Source organism: Salvelinus sp. IW2-2015, linkage group LG26, assembly GCF_002910315.2.
Source record: "Salvelinus sp. IW2-2015 linkage group LG26, ASM291031v2, whole genome shotgun sequence".
In the NCBI taxonomy this organism is placed as follows: Eukaryota; Metazoa; Chordata; class Actinopteri; order Salmoniformes; family Salmonidae; genus Salvelinus; species Salvelinus sp. IW2-2015.
Window position 1 is genome coordinate 13,877,749 of NC_036866.1, and position 20,907 is coordinate 13,898,655.

Sequence of the window (20,907 nt, forward strand, 5' to 3'; positions counted from 1 at the left end):
TAAGTAGTTGCACAATTCACACTCACCGCTCCGCTGAACATCACAATTACAATTCAAATATTTATTCACATCCCAAAAATGCAGTTGTACTGATGAATTTGTAAACGGTTAAATTTTTTGAAAATGCACGCTAGATAATTGAGTGAAATTGTCGTAAGAATCATCACAAAGTACTTAAAGCCTTGTAATATTTTCGATATTTTGTACTTGAAACAGAAGAAAAAACAGTATTTTTTGCAGTGTGACCCATTAAAGTGTGGTGTGTGGTGGTGTGTGTGTGTGTTGTGTAGATTAAACATGAACGGGCCAAAACGGACATGGCAGCAGCAAAATCAAAATACAAGAAATTCTGGCAGAATGGTATGGTTCCCTGACCTATATATTTAACAAAGCACAAAGCATATATTGTACCCAGAAGGTGCCATGCTCACACATTGTCTGTACTGTTTTAGCAGTGAAAAGAAATACCCACAGACAAGGCACGGGGTGGTGGGTCACCAAAGGCTGACCCTTACCCCAGCATGAGGCACATGGCCTTTGGAGCTAAATAAACGCAGGCGTCTTAGAGGGGGATCCCTGGGGGGGAACGAGACGAGCATAGTTCCTCCCAAGATGCCACCCCGCTCATTCAAGGTATGTCCTTCCCCATCTCTACATGGGATACAAACAATCCCATATTTGGAATCAATTTGGACTGTCTGAACTTGGTTTTCCCTATTGCCTTGCAAAGTGTGGCAACATGTGTTCCCCTGTTAGAGCCACCAGCAACAAGCAACCAGACGATGCTGACCAGTGGAGTAACTCCATCAAGGCATACGTAGGCCTGGCAATGTCTTGTCTACTAAGCTTCAATTGAAATCGATAAATGTGATAGGGTGAAGCCCAGTGCAGCCAGCACGCACAATGATGGCAGACGATGAATGAGGAGAGACCATCTCTCTGGAATTCCCAGAAGGCCATGAGGTAATCATGTTAAGACCTGTGGAAAGTACTATTTACTCTACATGGTGAGGAGTCCTCATCAAAATTCAAAAAAATCTAATTTCTTTTACAGGACCTATACACAGGCTATACAGTGGGAAAAACGCAGCCTGGCAACATAGTGCGTTTTATAATAAAAGGACACCACATCCTGCAATTCCAGCGCTGCGCTAAATTGTATCGTGTTCACAGAGCTACAGCTATCAGAAAGTTGTAATGGCAAACCACCTCCGGCGCCCAATAGAATGGCAGACATAGACTTCAGTACAGCAGAAAAAGAGGAAAATTTGCACTGGAGTCCGAAATAAAAAGAGGACAATTAGGAAACTGGACCTTGAATAAAAAAAACTTGAGAGGGAGGTGAGATATGCCTTCAATGTACACTGTATGCTAAACTGTAACACAAATGTATAATCTTATTTTCTTTCCTCCCCAGCTCAAGCAGAGACAGCTATCAAAAATAAAAATAGGTATATTCTCGGTAAAGTCAAGTGAGCATGACATATGAGCTCTTATTGTGAGCACACAGGACGGTGGCATTCTTTCTAAGGTTTCTTTTATTTTCCGCAGCAAATACAAACCAAGTCATCGTTTAAAGTGCATCGCCCTCTTTTGCCCTACCCCCCAGCACCAGGTGTGGCCACTAGCCTATATGAAGGCCCAAAATTGTGTGTTCCTTTCTGCTCTGACAATGGCATCCCATTCGTGCGCCGATTGTGGTGGATGAAAGAAGCAACTTGGTGCTGAGGAGAGCCTTCAGGCGAGAAAGGGTCTCAGGGACGGTTGGACCCACTGGCCTTCCTGATGACCACTATATGAAAAGATACCAGGTTTTACTGCAGATGGCATCAGGTATTATGCAAGACTACCTACTGGTCCCAGGATTAAGCACCGCACTGGCACGGAAGCATGCACTGAGTGTGGAGCAAATGGTTTGTGTGGGCCTTGCGCTTTTTTGCTAACGTGGAGCCTTCCTGTACTCAGTGGGGGATGCAGAACAGCTGAACAAGGCCACAATTTTGCCGCACAATAAGGAGTCGTGTGTCGGCTATCAAAGCATTAGCAGAATGTCTTCATCTGCCTTCCCTGGCCCAAAGACTCGTGACATCAAAGAGGAGTTTCTATAGGATTGGCAGGTAAGAGGAATCTACAAATTACAGGACAACTGTTAACACATAGTAAGGATACTCATTACTTGTGTGACAGGTTTCACACCAATGTCATTGGTGGCGTGGACTGCACACACATAAGGATAAGCCCCCTCAGGTGGCCCAATGAGGCGATTTGTGCCCCATAGGAAATCCTTTCACAGCATTAAGTTCAGGTTAACATAACTTTTTGATATTGTCCATTGACGAACACTCTGCATTGCCAGTGATGTGCATTGATGTGTAATATTCCTCATCTTATGATTTCAGATGGTCGCAATGCTGACTGTGTGATCAGCAATGCTTGTGCAAAAATGGCCTGGCTCAGTCCATACTCCAGAATCCTTTCGGGCCTCTGAAATCTATTCAGTGCCTACACAAGGTAAGCCACAACCCCTATTTATATAACCATCATGGCTGTGTCAAGAATATATCACTGTGGTTTATGAGGTATAAGTGATGAGATTTTTGTGTTGACCAGCGCCTGAATTCCTCTGTAGTGTCTGCTGGGAGACAGGGGGAATGCCTGCCAGCCTTTTCTCCTGTACACCTTTACAGACCCCGAAGCACAGCAGGCCTACAACCATGCCATCCAGACCAGGGCCAGAGTGAAATACTTTGGCCTCCTGAAGCACGCTTACTGCCTTCACAAATTAAGGGTCAGCCCTGTTAGGCATGTGATATTACTGCTGCTTGTGGCTGTCTCCACGAAATGTTGGCCTCCTGAGGAAGGAGAGGGCCCCCAGAGTGCCCAGCCATGGACTGGACAATCCGCCAACTCTTCCCTGATGACACAGTGTCGCGGCTGCCCTCGAGGACCACATATGTGTTGAATATTTTAGTTAGTATGTGTGCTTTCAATTGGTTAAATATGTCTTGCGGGTGCAGAGGAATTGGGTTTTTTGGGTTCGTTTTTTGACGATTGGCCCTCTTATGATGTTCGTTGCGGTTATCTGTGTGTAATACAAGGCTGCAGGGAGGCTACTGCATCCATTATTTGTCTGTTTCAGTTGATGTGTATGATTTTTCCTGCATTGATTTTTCAGTGTGCAGACGCAGAGTGTGTTATATACAACATATTGAATAGATGTATAGTATCATCTCTTGTATTAATATGCTTGGATTCTGTCTTTCCATCATTGTAGAGTCACTGGTGACTTCAGTTTCGGAAGGAGCTGATGGTTTTACCTTGCTTTGTTTGATTATTCAATAAAGGACATAATGTTACACATTTTGTTTTTATATTCATACCTGAATGTGTAATTGTTTATATCGACAGCGCCTCATAGGATGAAGGAAAAAGGATAAAGTCATAAATTGTATGAGGCCTTGGTTCTTTCATTAGAGGCACTATATTGTTTTTACAGTATTGATATATATGACAATAGGATCTATACTTTCAATCACATGGGGTTTTGTTTATATGAAACCATACTGAAGTTAGATTATAGAATGGCCAATTGATCATTTTAACAACTGTCCTCTTTAAAACATTTACAATATTATGACATTGTGTTTTTTTCCCTCTGTGGCCCTAATATTCTATCATTTTCACTAATTATCCTTATATCACTAATAGGAAACTGTAAATTATCTAATGATGAGCAACATCATCTAAAAATCATTTTTTATCCCAAAATCATTGAAAATAATGATCCACAAAACGTTTAAATAATAACAGTGGCTCATTCGATAATATGTATACCACAATGTATTAGTGAGCAGTGAAATAACTATTGGTTTTCCATTGTGGGACTCTGACTACACTAGAGGATTTAACTGTTGAGATTTGCCTGAGTATGAGCGGGATACTCCACAGACATACAACTCCATAGGTAATTTATACCATAACATACTCCTCCTGCCCCTACTCCATCTTTACGTGCAACCCGGATTAGATCATTGAGCCACGGATCACCAATATATCCTGGTTATCCCTTTCCTAGTTTTGTGCAACAGGCCCCCTAGGTCTGATCTGTGCTTTTGACCAGCTTAGAAGGACAGTCGCTGATTTGAAAATATTTTTGTTATCTCCTATGAAATCAGATCGACGTTCAATGTCGAGTCTATGAGTTATATCTCTTTCTTCCCACAATCGTCTACGCAGGGTGGTCAAAGTTCAAAATGACGCGAGGGCCAATAAAAAATTTAGCTACATATGCCGAGGCCGACTGTTCGAATGTTCGTTGGACAACCTCTCTTTTAAAATGACGCATATCAGTTCTAGGAACCTAATTGAAACCTACTGAAAACCTAACCATAATATATTCCATATGATCAGAACTAAATAAAGCAAATATTTCTTATGGCTCTGTAGTATGTTATTTTCACACACAGACACAAAAGACAAAATTCCTTAACTCTAAAAATCCCCATACACAATAGCACATAAATGAAGCAAATCCGGTAGTTCAGGACACCATCAGTAGCCTATATTTTCTTATTTTAGCAAAAAGGGGCTAAATTCTACTACTCCATCAAGAAAAAAACCAATAATAGAATTTTCTATCATCCACTCCAACTGATATTTTAAAATAATAATTGGATCTGAATACAATAAAATAAGTGCAAAAATCTATTAATCAAAAAACAACACTTTGTTTGGAGAGATATTAGTGAAAACAATATTAACTTTAACTTCTTAAACTTGAAACTGAGTAAACTCTAAATATGTGATTGCACACGTAATGTTCATTGTTTGGAGGATTGAGGAGTGGATACTTGTGGTGTCCATCTTTTCCACAAGTTCATCAATGTTCGGTAGGTGAGCTGAGCGAATCCTCAGAATTCGAGTGGCAGTGTTCAGAGTCAATCGCTGCTCTGCGTGTGTGTTTTGTTCAGGTTCATCAAAGAAAACAGTTGTTAGCAGTACTACTGGCTGCCAACCATAGAAAACGCTTTGGAGCGCCTGGATGCCAGCAGCTGGGGCATGTGTGATCGGGGACCGGAAACGGGCGAACTCCCGGCAGCCCACTGCCGCATATTTTGCCTCAGTGCATCATTGCATTGGAGGTCAATCAATCCCATTTGGAGGTTGGTGTGAGCTTTTCCACGTCAACAGCAAAATGGGTTACCGAGCAGTTCCAACCTGCTTTTTTGTGCTTCAGCAGCATCGCGGCGTCGCGCAAGTCAGCGGCAAGCATACCTATTTTATCAGCCAACTGTGCGCTCCGGGAACGCACTGGTAGAGAGCTTCTCTTCATGGTCCTGAGATAGGAAGTGCTCCAATTTTCTTTTCCGCATCTGCGTCTCCACACAGAGTCAGTTTGGTTTTAAATGCCTTCACTGTACTGTACAATCAGAGATGACCATGATCCCGACCCTGCAGCTGCAAGTTCATTGCATTCAGATGACTCGTAATGTCACACAGAAAAGCCATTTCACACAGAACATTTCGTCTCGGAGTTGTGTGTGTCTTCCCTTTGCGTCCAGGCACAGACAAATCTCCTCACGAAAGCTCGAAACATCTTTGAAGCACCTTTCCTGCTTAGCCATCGCACCTCTGTGTATAGCGCAAATCAACCATGCCCCGTTTCTAACTCCGTCAGAATGCCTTGAACTGCGGTGATTCAAACCTTGGCTCTGATAAGTTAACTGTGCGCCTGATTATGCTCATTACATGCTCCATTTTCAAGGCTTTACCGCACAACCGCTTCCTGGTGTATGATACAATGATAAGCTGTCAGCTCACCTGTCCGCGTCTTCTTGCACTTATCTCCCGTATCTTCGCCACCAGTCCGCTCCTGTGTCCACACATCGCAGGTGCTCCGTCGGTTGTCAACCCCCGAGTTTTTCCAAGGCAGCTCCATCTCATTTACACATCTTGACACCTCTTCATACAAATCATGCCCCGTAGTTGTGCCATGCATAGGACGTAAAGCCAAAAACTCCTCTGTCACGCTTAGGCTGGAGTCCACTCCGCGGATGAAAATTGACAACTGGGCTGTCAGAAATGTCGGTGCTCTCATCCACAGCCAAGGAATATGCAATGAAATCTTTTCCCTTTTTCACAAGCTGCTCTTTTAGATTGATGGACAACTGGTCTACTCTCTCGGCAATGGTGTTTCTGCTCAGACTCACATTTAAAAAGAGTTGCCTTTTTTCTGGGCAAAACTTCGTCACAAACTTTAATCATGCAGTTTTTGATGAAATCCCCCTCCGTAAATGGCCGGGCTGATTTAGCGATCTCTTCTGCCAAAATAAAACTGGCCTTGACAGCAGCCTGGCCTTGTGATTTGGCTTTTTTGAACAGAGCCTGTCGAGATTTGAGGCCTCGTTTTAATTCCTCTGCCTTTTGTAGCCTTTGTTCATGTCCATATTCTTGTTTTTGTCCGCGTGTTTCGTTTCATAATGTCGTCTCAGATTATACTCTTTCAGTACCGCCACACTTTCTCCACACAGAAGACACACAGGTTTTCCAGCTACCTCCGTGAACATATACTCCGACTCCCACCTTGTTTGAAACCCGGTTCTCAGTGTCCACCTTCCGTTTGCCATTTTTGATGGGTATCTGAAAGTTAATTTTACTGTGATGCTGACGACTGCTGTGCCAATAATATTGAAATGAAGCAGCCTACTGCTCGGTGCGTCACCGTTGCATTGTGGGAAATGTAGTATTGGGTGCGTGTAAAAGATCTGCGGGCTGCCGGCTTGCTGCGGTCTGCGGCCGGTTCTAATAATAAATCAAGATCATCCCAGGGGCCGTAAAAAACCTTCTCGCGGGCCGGATGTGGCCCGCGGGCCTTGACTCTGACATATGTGATGATCTACAGGGTCATCAGTATGTCAAACGACAAGTCAGCAGCATCCTGGTTAGATACAGATGACTTACGGATATGGAACATAATGGTGCTTCTGTGCATCAGAACCACACAGCAAACATGTTCTCACCTCGTTAAAAGGACAACATTTATGCGTCTTAAAACGGTCACTGTCAACAAATAATTTATTATCACTATCCTAAGCCTCGCCAACACAGCCAGCCACAGGTATTCATGGTGCATGGACACTTCAAAACCTCCATTAAAGAGTGCTAGCACCTGTTGAAAATAGTTTAGCTCACAGGACTAGGGTGGTTGAGAAGTCTGCACATTGTCCCAGAGAATCTCTACCTCGATCCGACAGTCTTCTGAGAGAGCCGGAGTTGGACCGTCTCTGTGGAGTCAGTTGATGAAGTGCTGAGTGTCTTTCCAGCCGGAGGCCTTCATAGTCATGCATCTCTGCTAGCTCCGCTGAGAGGCCCGGGCCTGCCAGCATACTGCAGTCTTCAGGCCCAGGGAAGAAAGGGACACCTTCCTGTTCTGAAGTTCTCATGACTCTCCTCAGTTTTTCATCTATTTCTGTTTCTGATGGCTCAGGTCAAACCATAGATAATTGTTGCAGCTGCTCTGGCACATTGAGATGACCTCTTAAAAAAAAAAAAATRGCTCTTCCTTCTCATTCTTCTTTCTGTTGGAAGGGTGGAAGAGAACAAAGGCCAAAGACAGAAATCACTTTTGCAAAAGACAATATTTCAATTTATTTTATTTTATCCTCTCCAATGATAACCATATTTGTCTTGAGATGTAATGTTGCTTTGATTTGGGCTTGGTGAGTAAGTATGCACTTTAATAGTATTGTTTTAAAGATATACTGTATCCTTTTGTATTATGTACCCAACAGTTACAATTGTTGAAGAATAAATGGCCATTACACAAAAACTCCCCTATAAAAGCTAAAGCAAATATATCAAAATTAACTTCTTCCATCCCCATTCAGATGGAGCCAGTATAAATGTAACATGGTTGCATCCCTGCCATGCCTTCAGAAGACAGCGGGGAGCTTAGAAATGCATCTTTATAGTCTAGAGGAGTGCTATTTAGAGGAGGACTATTTTTCTATTAGTTGATAAGTCACCTGGCTGCTGAGGGGCTTGATTATTACAGATGATGATCACTAGACAGGAAATTATCAGAGAGGCACCCAAAGACCCCTACGGTGCATCCCTCAAGCCTCTCACTAAATATGACATTCTTATTACTGTCATAGAGACAGCTGTTTATTTCTACGCTCTCATCCCGGAGACATATCACAGGCCTACCTGGCCTGCATAGCCACCCTTACCGTTGCTCACAACAACCATTCCATCATTCTGTCTGGGAGCTGTCTTCGTCAGCATCAGCGGTGTGACATTACCGAGCGGAAGCCTTCCATTTCATTGCTGCCATGTCCCAAGCACACTCTCACCGGATCCCATTGCTCAACTCCTGACAGCTTTCCCATCAGAGAGCCCTTTTCCATATACAAGTCTAATGTACGTGCAGTTACACCACCAGCCCTCTCTCTCTCTTGTCCACCCCTTCCTCTCTCCCTCTATCCTTCCACCCAATCCAATCTTCAGAGCCAGTGCCAGCTATTTCACGAATGTTTCCCACATTACCAGCGACCTGTTATATCAAAAACTCCTTGTCCGTCCACAATAGGAATATCATATTAGTGTTGTTGCTAAATGCCAGCGGTCAGAGGCATGAATCATTCAGGCACAACAGAGTATTGTTCCCAAACAATAACACCAATAAAACGGGCAAGAATGATACATTTCTTCTCCAGATCTCACAGAACTATGTGAACAGTTATTATGGGTTTGGGGTTCAGTGGAAGCAACAAAGTCATGAATAAGAATCCCATTGAAGTTGAATCCGAGGGCACTTATACACGGTGACAGACAGTTGCACCAGAAGCTAGCCACCACAACATTACCCAATCCCTACACTTCCACAAACAGCACCTGACCTCAGTTCCATTTCCTCACATCAAAATACTACCCTCGCTACAAAGTTGGAGTGCATTTCGAGGATGTACCGTACTATCAGTAACACTCAGCCTGTATGGAGTAGCAGTTTATGTGAGGAAATGGCTTCTACAAAGGMGCATGTTGGAAGGAAAAGAGCTCTGGACACCTTTAGAGTTGTTGTTTTTTACACATCCACCAGTCTCAAGAAAAAGCAACTGCTATCATTAGACTGTCTGTCTGGTCTTTCATAGCCATTTACTCTGTTCTGCCCCTCTTGGGCCTCTCAGAGCAACCCTAACCCAAACCAGTCAATGCACCTTTCACTGAAACCCTTAAATCAACCGCTGGAGCGCTGATTTCAGTAGAAATGGCTTTCATAACAGGGTGTCCAAAGAAACGACTGTCCTCAGCGTGAAGGATGAGACGCCATTCTCCTGCTGAATGGAGGACCAGGGTAGTTACGTGACGACCAGCATGTCCCTACGATGGGGGCAGACAAACAGACAACATGCAGGAGAACTCTGGACCAGACAGATGACCAGGCCCTGATCACCAGGATTTGCTGCGGGTCCAGAAGGCCATGCCTTGACGTCAGCGCTCACAGATGGATTCGCCATTTTAACTTAGACCACCACTCCTCTCCTCACGTTAGAGGGCCTTCTGTAACAACGGAGATTGAGACAGTAATCTGTGTCCTCATTTAAGCCGGAAGAGTGCTAGAGCACATTGGCCTCTCCATTTGTCATGGTGCCCGAAAGAGAAACAAAACATAAACCATCTCGCAGAAAGGGATAAATACTGTCAACGTAAAACTAAAAATCTTACCTGCTCTTTAGCACTTCCTCCTCTATTTGAAAGTGGTCCCAAACAGCCTGGTTTCATAGACTAGACGTACCATAGTAAATGCCTCCCAGTATATTACACTTTACATACATCACAGAAGACTGAAATATAACAAAACCGTTTAACATGGAAACACACAATTTTTGTAGTCTTTATTAACTATGAAATTCTGAAAAATATGAATAACAATCCACCCAAGAGAGCACTTTTGGTCATTGACTGRAGGAAAGGGCTAAGGCAAAAACTAAAGTATGGAGGGTGGGTGGGTGTATAACGCAAACGTCTAGCAACCCAAAGGTTGTGTGGCTCTCATCATAGACAACTTGAGCATTTTAGCTAATTAACAACTTTGCAACTACTTACTACTTTTTAGCTACTTTGCAACTACTTGTAACGACCTGGGTGTCGGGGGGTGTGAAATCAGACGCAGGAACAGCAGAGCTTCAATACGGTGATTTTTAATTCCCAACCGGCAAACCAAAATGTCCAACACGGACTTACTGGGTGTCATAAACACCTGTCTACAAACACGGGAGACAAACCCAGTATACAATACAATAAACCACTCCCGAAATCCACAGCTACAGACGAACAATCCCGCACAAAGAAGCCTACGGGCTGGCTGACTAATAAAGCCACACTAATTAACAACTTAACTGAACACAGGTGATACAAATAAACACATAAGGAGGGGGAGGAAAAAGAGTCAGTGGCAGCTAATAGGCCGGTGACGACGACCGCCGAGCGCCACCCGAACGGGAAGGAGAGCCTGCCTCGGTTGAAGTCGTGACACTACTGAACATGTATTTCCCTAACATTAATAACCCTTTAAAGTAACTCCTAACCTTAACCCCTAGCTATCTGTAGCCTTAGCCATCTAGCTACCTAGCTAAGATTAGCCACAACAAATTGCAATTCGTAACATTACATTTTACTTTATTTATTTTTGTCATTTAGCAGACACTCTTGTCCAGCGACTTACAGGAGCAATTATGGTTAGGTGCTGTAACGGTTTTCTTCCAGGGTTGAAGGAGAGGACCAAAGTGCAGCGCGGCTAGTGTTAAACATGTTTAATCAAGAACAAGTGAAACACTACAAACAACAATACAAAATAACAAATAATAACAAACCGAGACAGACCTATCTGGTGCAGACAATCACAGAGACAGGAAACAAACACCCACAAAATCCCAACACAAAACAAGCCTCCTATATATGATTCTCAATCAGGGACAACGATTACCATCTGCCTCTGATTGAGAACCATATTAGGCTGGACATAGAAACAGACAAACTAGACACACAACATAGAATTCCCACCCAGCTCACGTCCTGACCAACACTAAACAAGCAAAACACATAATAACTCTGGTCAGGACGTTACAGGTGCCTTGCTCAGATTTTTTCACCATGTCGGCTCGGGGATTCAAACCAGCAACCTTTGGCACAACCGCTAGTCTATGTTTTGCAAATTCGGAACACATTGTACGAATTGCAATTCGTAACATATCACAGAGCAAGGTCAACTAACAGCAGGTGTGATAGTGAAATATAGAGGTCATTATGCAAAGTATGGGGAAGCTGTTTATATCATTCAATTCACTTCCAAAAACAGGGGAGGAGGATAAAAACAAGCACAGTAATAAAGGAGAATTGCTCAGTGAGTACAATAACTATTAGAAAACACATTTTGACTGATGAGTTGTAAACTCAGGAGACCAGACAGTACTACAAAAAGCAAGCAATACAGTGCATATTACAGTGTTATTATTAAGGTTAACATTCTTAATCAAATAGTGGAACCCATATGTGGGATGAGAGTTTGGGCATGGGGAGGGGGTGAGGCGCACAGTATTCCCTCTAGCCCCGTCTCGTAGCCCTCCTTCCATAGCTCTGTTCTCATGGAATCTTCAGCTGAAATCCGCAGCCCTATAATGATCAACATAGACTGTCTACTCTGCTGCCTCTACCCCCCAAACTCCTCCACCCCCTAACAAGACCCTTCTAAAGATACTCTTTGTACTGTCCCCCTCATTCCTTCCCTCTTCCATTCTCTGTCTATCCGCTCTATTCCCAAATATCTGCCTCTCTTTTCAGTCACAGCCAAATACCCAGAATACCATTGTGTGCTGCCTGTGTGGAAACAGCCTCCCTCGGGCAGTAGCACTCAATTCAAGGTTCAGACGGCCGGTAAGGTGAACTCAAGGGCTCTATTGAGAAACCTTTCGATACCCAATCACAGTCAAAATATCTCATATTTCATTGCATGCAGTTTTCACACATTTGAAATGCAGATGTTATATCTCCACTTAATTTCAAAACTAAAGATAAACATTGAAGTGGAAAAAAGCCATATTGCACAATCGTGTCAAGAAACCTTGAGTGTGGCGTGTGCCTACAGACAAATAACAATATCTCTGTAGAAAATGAAAATATAAGCACTCAACATAGATCAAGGGGGCGCCACACATGTTACCTGTCAAATAAGGCCATGTAGACAGAGTGGGGTCTTTTAGGCTAGTGACAAGGCCCCAGAAATGTTGACATACACCTACCCGAGGTATAAGAAAACTCTCCCATATATGAAATGGATGGTTGTGTAAAAATATTTTACTGCAAAGTTGTTAAAAAGTGATAGATATTGTGACACACCCCCTTAACTCAAACAGTGCAGAATAACTCATGGCTGGAAGGGGACAATTCCTATGACGTGAAGGCCCACAAACGTGTACATATACAGGTGATTAAACCACAATTTAATGGTAATGTGGCATCCATAATGGATTTGGAGTGAAATCTAAGGGGCCCCCTAACGTAATTGCAAGAGTAGGGGCTAAACATATGACTGAAATCCATGACTGGAAAAACAGTTTTTAGTGTCTGAGCCCACTTGCCTTAGAGCCAATTACAAAAGCCACAACATCAAAAAWCATGTGAAACTGTATGCATTTTTTTTTATTCAGGCAGGACCATACAGCYCTGAATGAGAACAAATTTGACTTGGAAAGTTTATTGAACAGCTACCAAAAAGTGAAGTTCATCACTTTACATTACATGGGCTTGCTCCTACCTATCTTTCCGGAAGGCTCTGGAGCAACTAACCGCCCTTGCTGTCTCTGCCTGGCCGGTTCCCCTCTCTCCACTGGGATTCTCTGCCTCTAACCCTATTACAGGGGCTGAGTCACTGGTGCTCTTTCATGCCGTCCCTATGAGGGGTGCGTCACTTGAGTGGGTTGAGTCACTGACGTGATCTTCTTGTCTGGGTTGGCGCCCCCCCTTGGGTTGTGCCGTGGGCGGGAGGATCTTTGTGCCATATATCGGCCTTGTGTCTCGGGATGGTTAAGTTGGTGGTTGAAGATATCCCTTTAGTGGTGTGGGGGCTGTGCCTTTGGCAAAGTGGGTGGGGTTATATCCTTCCTGTTTGGCCCTGTCCGGGGGTATCATCGGATGGGCCACAGTGTCTCTCTGACCCCTCCTGTCTCAGCTCCAGTATTTTATGCTGCAGTAGTTTATGTGTCGGGGAGCTAGGGTCAGTTTGTTATATCTGGAGTACTTCGCCTGTCTTATCCGGTGTCCTGTGTGAATTTAAGTATGCTCTCTCTAATTCTCTCTTTCTCTCTTTCTTTCTCTCTCGGAGGACCTGAGCCCTAGGACCATGCCTCAGGACTACCTGGCATGATGACTCCTTGCTGTCCCAGTCCACTGGCCGTGCTTCTGCTCCAGTTTTCACTGTTCTGCCTGCGGCTATGGAACCCTGAACCTGTTCACCGGGACGTACTACCTGTCCCAGACCTGCTGTTTTCAACTCCCTAGAGACAGCAGGAGCGGTAGAGAATACTCTTCATGATTGGCTATGAAAAGCCAATTGACATTTACTCCTGAGGTGCTGACTTGCTTGCACCCTGGACAACTACTGTGATTATTATTATTTGACCATGCTGGTCATTTATGAACATTTGAACATCTTGGCCATGTGTCTGTTATAATCTCCACCCGCACAGCCAGAAGAGGGACTGGCCACGCCCTCATAGCCTGGTTCCTCTCTAGGTTTCTTCCTAGGTGTTTTGGCCTTTCTAGGGAGTTTTTCCTCGCCACCGTGCTTTCTACACCTGCATTGCTTGCTGTTTTGGGGTTTTAGGCTGGGTTTCCTGTACAGCAACTTTAGATATCAGCTGATGTAAGAAGGGCTATATAAATACATTTGATTTGATTTGATATCTTTGTGTTTACAGTTATATATACAGTTATATATATATATATATTTCTAAGATGCATTAAGATATCCTAATGTTGTTTGTTTGTGTATGAAGGGACAACTGACTACTTGTATTCCACATTTTAGCATTATCAGAGCTTGCAGATTTGGCTTACATGAGCTTAGGTGGCCCACCCCTCCTCCAGCCAGGCATTATTCTGCACTTTATGAGTTAAGGCGGTGTGTTACATGCTGACCAGACCGGACATGTCACTTGCGCGAGCGTCGCAAAATAAATTTTGAAATCCATGTTATTCAATTATTGCACCCACACTGCTCGCGCGCACCAACAAGCGTCTGCGATGCCAAGGGCTAAAATAGAACTCCTTTCTATTTTTGACGCAGATCCCGCTGGAAGTCCTGCCTCTCCCATCTCCTCATTGGTTTATAGAAGCAGGTACCCACGTGCCATCTCCTCATTTGTTATACCCACGTGGGTGATTGAAAGACGAACTGTTTTGCCGGTTGTCGTGGTAATACTATGAAAGTGTAGATGCGATCACCATATAAGTTCAAAGATGAAAAAGCCTGGAAGGAGGAGAGATGACTAGAAACGATTCGGTTGGCCGTTTTATGTGTGGATTAATTGTCGGAGTAGAGGACCTTGTGCATTTAAGGTAAAATAACTCAATGTTTATATCCCAGGACAAATTAGCTAGCAAGTGCAAGCTAACTAGCTAAATTGCCATACATGTTTAATGCTTTTCAACCTGTCCCCAAATGAATGTCATTGGTTCAGAGTTTGTTTTGATATTTTAACCTGCGTGTCGTGATCGCGTTTGGTGTAGGGGGACAAAATAAATGTATGCACGATAGCGCACAATGGCGCATGCGCGCAGCCGGTTTGGGTTCCATGTTACAATATCTATCAATTTAACCACTTTGGCAGTAAAATATTTTTTATACGACCATCCAGGATTGGGCACTAGCCCATTTCTGATTGGCTATATCGCTAGGATGTGGCAACCAAACAACCCAGATGGAAAATGTGGAGATTCACTCCCATATAATCCAATTTGGTTTTCAGAGAAATGTCAGCAGAGATCTAACATGTTCTGGCTGTTAAGCCTGAACACATCCGCGTAAGAGCCGGAGAGGCTGCTTGATTGTCTGTCACTCCACGTGACAGTGCGAATGGGAGTGGTCGGTCTCCTGTCTCCATGATGGCTCCTTCATTTCGACTGCCCAGCAGCAAGAATAACCAAGAGTTACATTTCTATTCGCTCAAACCACAGTAATGAATCCTCCACTAAACAAGTTCCATGGTGAAAACCTATGACCCAATACAATATTTGTCCAAAACTGGACTAGGCTAGCTAGTTACATCTGGATGTTCGATTATTCCCCTGGTCTCAACTGAGAAATGTCTAAATATAGGTATTGCCTTTCGGTGCTTATTAATTACAAACGACCCCTACAAAATGAATAATATATTGGAGTCTCAGGTCCGCAACTTACAGTGAAAACCTATACAATTCTGTTTCAATGATTTGTTTTTCTTATCCACACTGTTTGGCAGCCACGTTAGCCTTTCAGGGCCCTTGTCTGTGATCAGCAACGCTGGATACGTCTACATACAGAGGTATCTACTGTTGGTCTATATCCCATGGTAGTTTTCCTGGGGCTCTGTGTTCCTCAGACAGCTCTGACTTTAAAGAGGATTCTATTTCGGGCTAAGCATGTATTTCTGTCTGAAGAATGGGTGGAGGAGTGAAAAGGGGGCCTGAGCCCCTCCAACACAACCATTATCATGCAGTTGCATGATTCATCCGATCGCGTTAAACCAAAACAGATTTGGCAGCTAAGAGCCTTCATCTGGTCTACGTGGTTGTGTCTGACGCAACAGCCCTCACCGTTTTTAGGTTTACTAGAACACTATCTAATCTAGAGTGAGGTGAAAACATTGCTCTAGACTTGTTTACTATGCTTAATCAGTGGCAAGTTTTTTTCTTTCATGTTCTGTCCTGAGGAGCCACAGATACAATCTTGAGTGTACAATGCTTTTAATTTGGCKTCCTGCCACTGATCTCGCACGATGTGACTGACTGAGTCCTAATGGGTCTGTCAAAGTTAGAGGAGCTTTATTGGCAGAAATGCTCCCATCCCCTATTATTCTGATGTYCATCTGATACCTTGGAATATATACACCATACGTTTTGCAGATCACAATGATTCGAGCAGAACACCAAAACATCCACACAGGCTGACATAATTGATGTTCTTCAAGCTCAAGACAACCTCTATTATTTATCTTCTAAGCATGGCATGATGCTTCAGACTGGGTCATGTCTGTCTGTCAAATACAGACTGTGGACATTCTTCAGGCTGTGGTTGGGTTTTTTCAATGCCAAAGGATCATTCTTCGTCTGACTCCTATAATCCTTCAAGAACAATTTCCCCTTTTGTTTGGGTTCCCTGGTACATGTGGTATATAGGGTATGTGACAGTGGAGGCTCCTCAGGAGAGGAAGGCGAGGACCATCCTCTTCAGTGAATTTTAGAAAAATGTAAATAGTGAAACATTTAAAAAGTTATCCTTTTTAGATAAAACTATACTAAATCAACTCAGCAAAAAAAGAAAAGTCCCCTTTTCAGGACCCTGTCTTTCAAAGATAATTAGTAAAAATCCAAATAACTTCACAGATCTTCATTGTAAAGGATTTAAACACTGTTTCCCATGCTTGTTCAATGAACCATAAACAATTAATGAACATGCACCTGTGGAACGGTCGCTAAGACACTAACAGCTTACGGACGGTAGTCAATTAAGGTCACAGTTATGAAAACGTAGGACACTAAAGAGGCCTTTCTACTGACTCTGAAAAACACCAAAAGACATATGCCCAGGGTCCCTGCTCATCTGTGTGAACATGCCTTAGGCATGCTGCAAGGAGGCATGAGGACTGCAGATGTGGCCAGGGCAATAAATTGCAATGTCCGTACTGTGAGACGCCCAAGACAGCGCTACAGGGAGACAGGATGGACAGCTGATCGTCCTCGCAGTGGCAGACCACGTGTAACAACACCTGCACAGGATCAGTACATCCGAACATCACACCTGCGGGACAGGTACAGGATGGCAACAACAACTGCCCAAGTTACACCAGGAACGCACAATCCCTCCATCAGTGCTCAGACTGTCCGCAATAGGCTGATAGAGGCTGGACTGAGGGCTTGTAGGCCTGTTGTAAGGCAGGTCCTCACCAGACATCACCGGCAACATAGTCGTCTATGGGCACAAACCCACTGTCGCTGGACCAGATTGGACTAGCAAAAAGTGCTCTTCTCTGACCAGTCAAGGTTTTGTCTCACCAGGGGTGATGGTCGGAATCGTGTTTATCGTCGAAGGAATGAGCTTTACACCGAGGCATGTACTCTGGAGCGGGATCGTTTTGGAGGTGGAGGGTCCGTCATGGTCTGGGGCGGTGTGTCACAGCATCATCGGACTGAGCTTGTTGTTATTGCAGGCAATCTCAACTATGTGCGTTACAGGGAAGACATCCTCCTCCCTCATGGGGTACCCTTCCTGCAGGCTCATCCTGACATGACCCTCCAGCATGACAATGCCACCAGCCATACTGCTCGTTCTGTGCGTGATTTCCTGCAAGACAGGAATGTCAGTGTTCTGCCATGGCCAGCGAAGAGCCCGGATCTCAATCCCATTGAACACGTCTGGGACCTGTTGGATCGGAGGGTGAGGGCTAGGGCCATTCCCCCCAGAAATGTCCGGGAACTTGCAGGTGCCTTGGTGGAAGAATGGGGTAATATCTCACAGCAAGAACTGGCAAATCTGGAGCAGACCATGAGGAGCAGATGCACTGCAGTACTTAATGCAGCTGGTGGCCACACCAGATAGTGACTGTTACTTTTGATTTTGACCCCCCCTTTTGTTCAGGGACACATTATTCCATTTCTGTTAGTCACATGTCTGTGGAACTTGTTCAATCTTGTTATATTCATACAAATACTTACACATGTTAAGTTTGCTAAAAATAAACGCAGTTGACAGTGAGAGGACGTTTATTTTTTTGCTGAGTTTATATTCACGTCACCAAAGAATTTAATAAAACACACTGTTTTGCAATGGTCACAGTAGCATCAACAGCACTTTGCATGGTAGCACCATGGTGTAGCCGGAGGACAGCTAGTTTCCGTACATTGACTTCAATACAAAACCTACGAGGCTCGTGGTTCTCACCCCCTTCCATAGACTTACACAGTAATTATGGCAACTTCCGGAGGACGTCCTTCAACCTATCAGAGCTTTTGCAGATGAAGTGACATGTTGTTCACATAATCAAAGAATTAGAGAATGAATCTCGTACTGAAACCATAAGCTACAGCTAGCTAGCACTTCACTGTAAAAAATATGGTGAGTAGTTGATTCAGAGAGAGAAAGACAATAGTTGAACAGTTTAACAAATTAATTTCTTCAAAAATGAAGGAGAAGCGAGAGAGAGAGCGTGATAGCTYTATTTTGTATTTCTTTCACGCACACTTACTTAGCTAGTGAATGCAGCTAGCTAGTTTAGCCTACTCAAACACAGAGAGGGATGCTATGTTAGTTAGCTGACTATGGCTATCCAAAACTCCAAGTCAAGGTAAGCTTTTGGTTTTATTAATTTATTGCCACCAGGGCCCGCTGGTGTAACTGCTAAACTCCTTGCTCTCTGTACTGCATGATAGTAGTGTGTTTACTAACGCATTAGTTCTAGTAGCTATGTTGACTGTGACATTTTAATATGGTGACAATGATGTAGGCTGTGTGTAGCAGTTAGCGGTTATAATATGAAAGTTTGTCTTGGAAAGGTTTTTTCGACTGGTCACAGACAGCTAATGTGTCTGAAGTCCACAAGCGAAGGGAAAATGTGAGAAGAGGAGAGCGAGAAGAAATTATACAACGATCAAAGGGATCATGCTGAATTGTATGTATCCGCCGATTCGGTTGAAAAATGTTTCTTAAATGGAAGCAAATGGATCGAAACGGGGATAAACATACCTGAATTTGTCCAATAAAAACTCTCATTTGCAACTYTTGGACTAATGATTACACCCTAGATCAGCTAGATGCAGGCCAGAGTGTGCAAGGCGGTATTGAATGTTTCAATATCTGTCACCTTGATTACTACAATTTCTCATCCTGTGGACCTACGCTGTAAACATTCATTCATAGGCTAGGTTGTAGTAAGCTCATGATGGGTATAGGGAAAATTCGGGTATCATGTAGTAGCCTAAYCCTATCGATGTTACATTGAACTGGGTAAATGAAATATGAATGACAGTCATCCAATATGCTGTAATAGAAATAAGGCCATGCTCATTAAAAAAATAATAGTCTTCCCTCATCTTAAACGGCACCGATTGCCACTGGTATGTGATGCTGGCCGTTCAGTCATTTTGACTAGTCAGTCATGATGAGTGCAGTCAGAATAGACAGTTGAAATTAAAGGGGTGCTACTGATGGAGTTTCATTGTGGTTTAGCCGCTGTTTGCTCTACGGGAAGACTATCCAATTAGACTTCATGAAGCATTTTATTCAATGGAAATAAACAGCATACCGACCATGGCTTCACAGTCAGAGCGCATGCCCATGTCTCTGCATAGAGATAGAGGAGAACCAGCTGAAGCAGGTTTTCTATTTATAGCCAGCACATTACTATCATCATTAGCTCATCATATTAAGTATCTCTGATTACTGATCCAATCCCTCCCGGGTTCATGCCAATTGTGTGCTGAGATTACGTACTGCTAAGAATTACAGTGTTGTAGTGCTGGAGAGATTTAGAAGTACATCCTTCACCAGGGAAGAGAACACTCCATAGAGGAAAATAAATAGACTTGAGGTCCCCAAATTTTTTGCAACAATTTCTCAGTCTTTTGCTGCCAATGGTTTTGAATAATATGGTGAAAAGAACAGATTTGGATCCAGTTAAGAGTTTTCATCTCTAAAGTTGGGTTACCATGGCAGGCAGGGCTATCAGATGAGATGCCAGGATCTAAATCAAAAGTCTGTCAGGGTGCAGGGAGTCCATCAATGAGGTAGCTAGATGTCTGGGAGACTGTGTTGAGTTGATGTTCTTGTGAACAATGTCTTATATCATCATTGAAAATCCTCCTGTTTAGTTTTACAGACTACACACAGCACGATATGCCTTTGGCAAATGTGATGTTTTTGTTTTCCTTAACTACCCAATAACGGAAATAAGCCCTTGGCGCTCTGAAAACGTTCTCACAACAAAACAAAAATCACTCAGCCTACCAAAATAATCTTATTTCACCTGAGAGCAATAGTTCACACGAGAACACGTTAATCTTATAACCACATGACAAGCAAATTAATAAGCACTGTTAACATGAATCATGATCTTGTGGTTAGGTATAACAACTTAGACTCAAACTTAGACCAACGGAAATGAGCATTTCCATCGGTTTTTTAAGACACCTTAATCCATTGATGGTATGTTGATGTACAGATAATTTAATATGATAGAAGCTACATTTAATTCAACAAACATTTAAACCTGTGACTTGAAATTAATTTATTGAAATCMCAAGTGCATCTCTGCTTTTTCCCTTGCCTGCAGTAGCTGTAGGAAAGTGTGAGCTACCTGAGAAGCCCCAGGACATTTCCAGCTGTGCAAATAGGATAGAGAATTTAGCATAAATCTTATTTTCTTCATATGCTGTGCTGGACAGTAGGGCATCAGTTGATACCAATGATTTTTATATAAACTAGATGACTAATAACGGCTCTGTGTTGAAGCCACCATGTCTCTATCTTGGCACTCCCTCACCAGTGTAAAAAACATTTTGGAAGCTATAGAAATGCATTTATTAATGTTTACATTCGTTTTTGCCACATTTATTCTAGTACAGACACCTTAATGCATACTTTAAAAATATATTAAT

The 20,907-nt window shown here is 43.2% G+C and overlaps 1 protein-coding gene across 1 annotated transcript in view; it reads left to right on the top strand.

The window, feature by feature from the left end:
- LOC111952707 (mast cell protease 1A-like) overlaps nucleotides 1–20,907 on the top strand; it is a 68,705-nt gene that overhangs the window by 25,549 nt on the left and 22,249 nt on the right. The window contains exon 2 of the mRNA XM_070435014.1: nucleotides 5,765–5,891. Coding sequence (XP_070291115.1) covers nucleotides 5,765–5,891 — 127 coding nt within the window. The remainder of the gene's footprint in view (nucleotides 1–5,764; nucleotides 5,892–20,907) is intronic.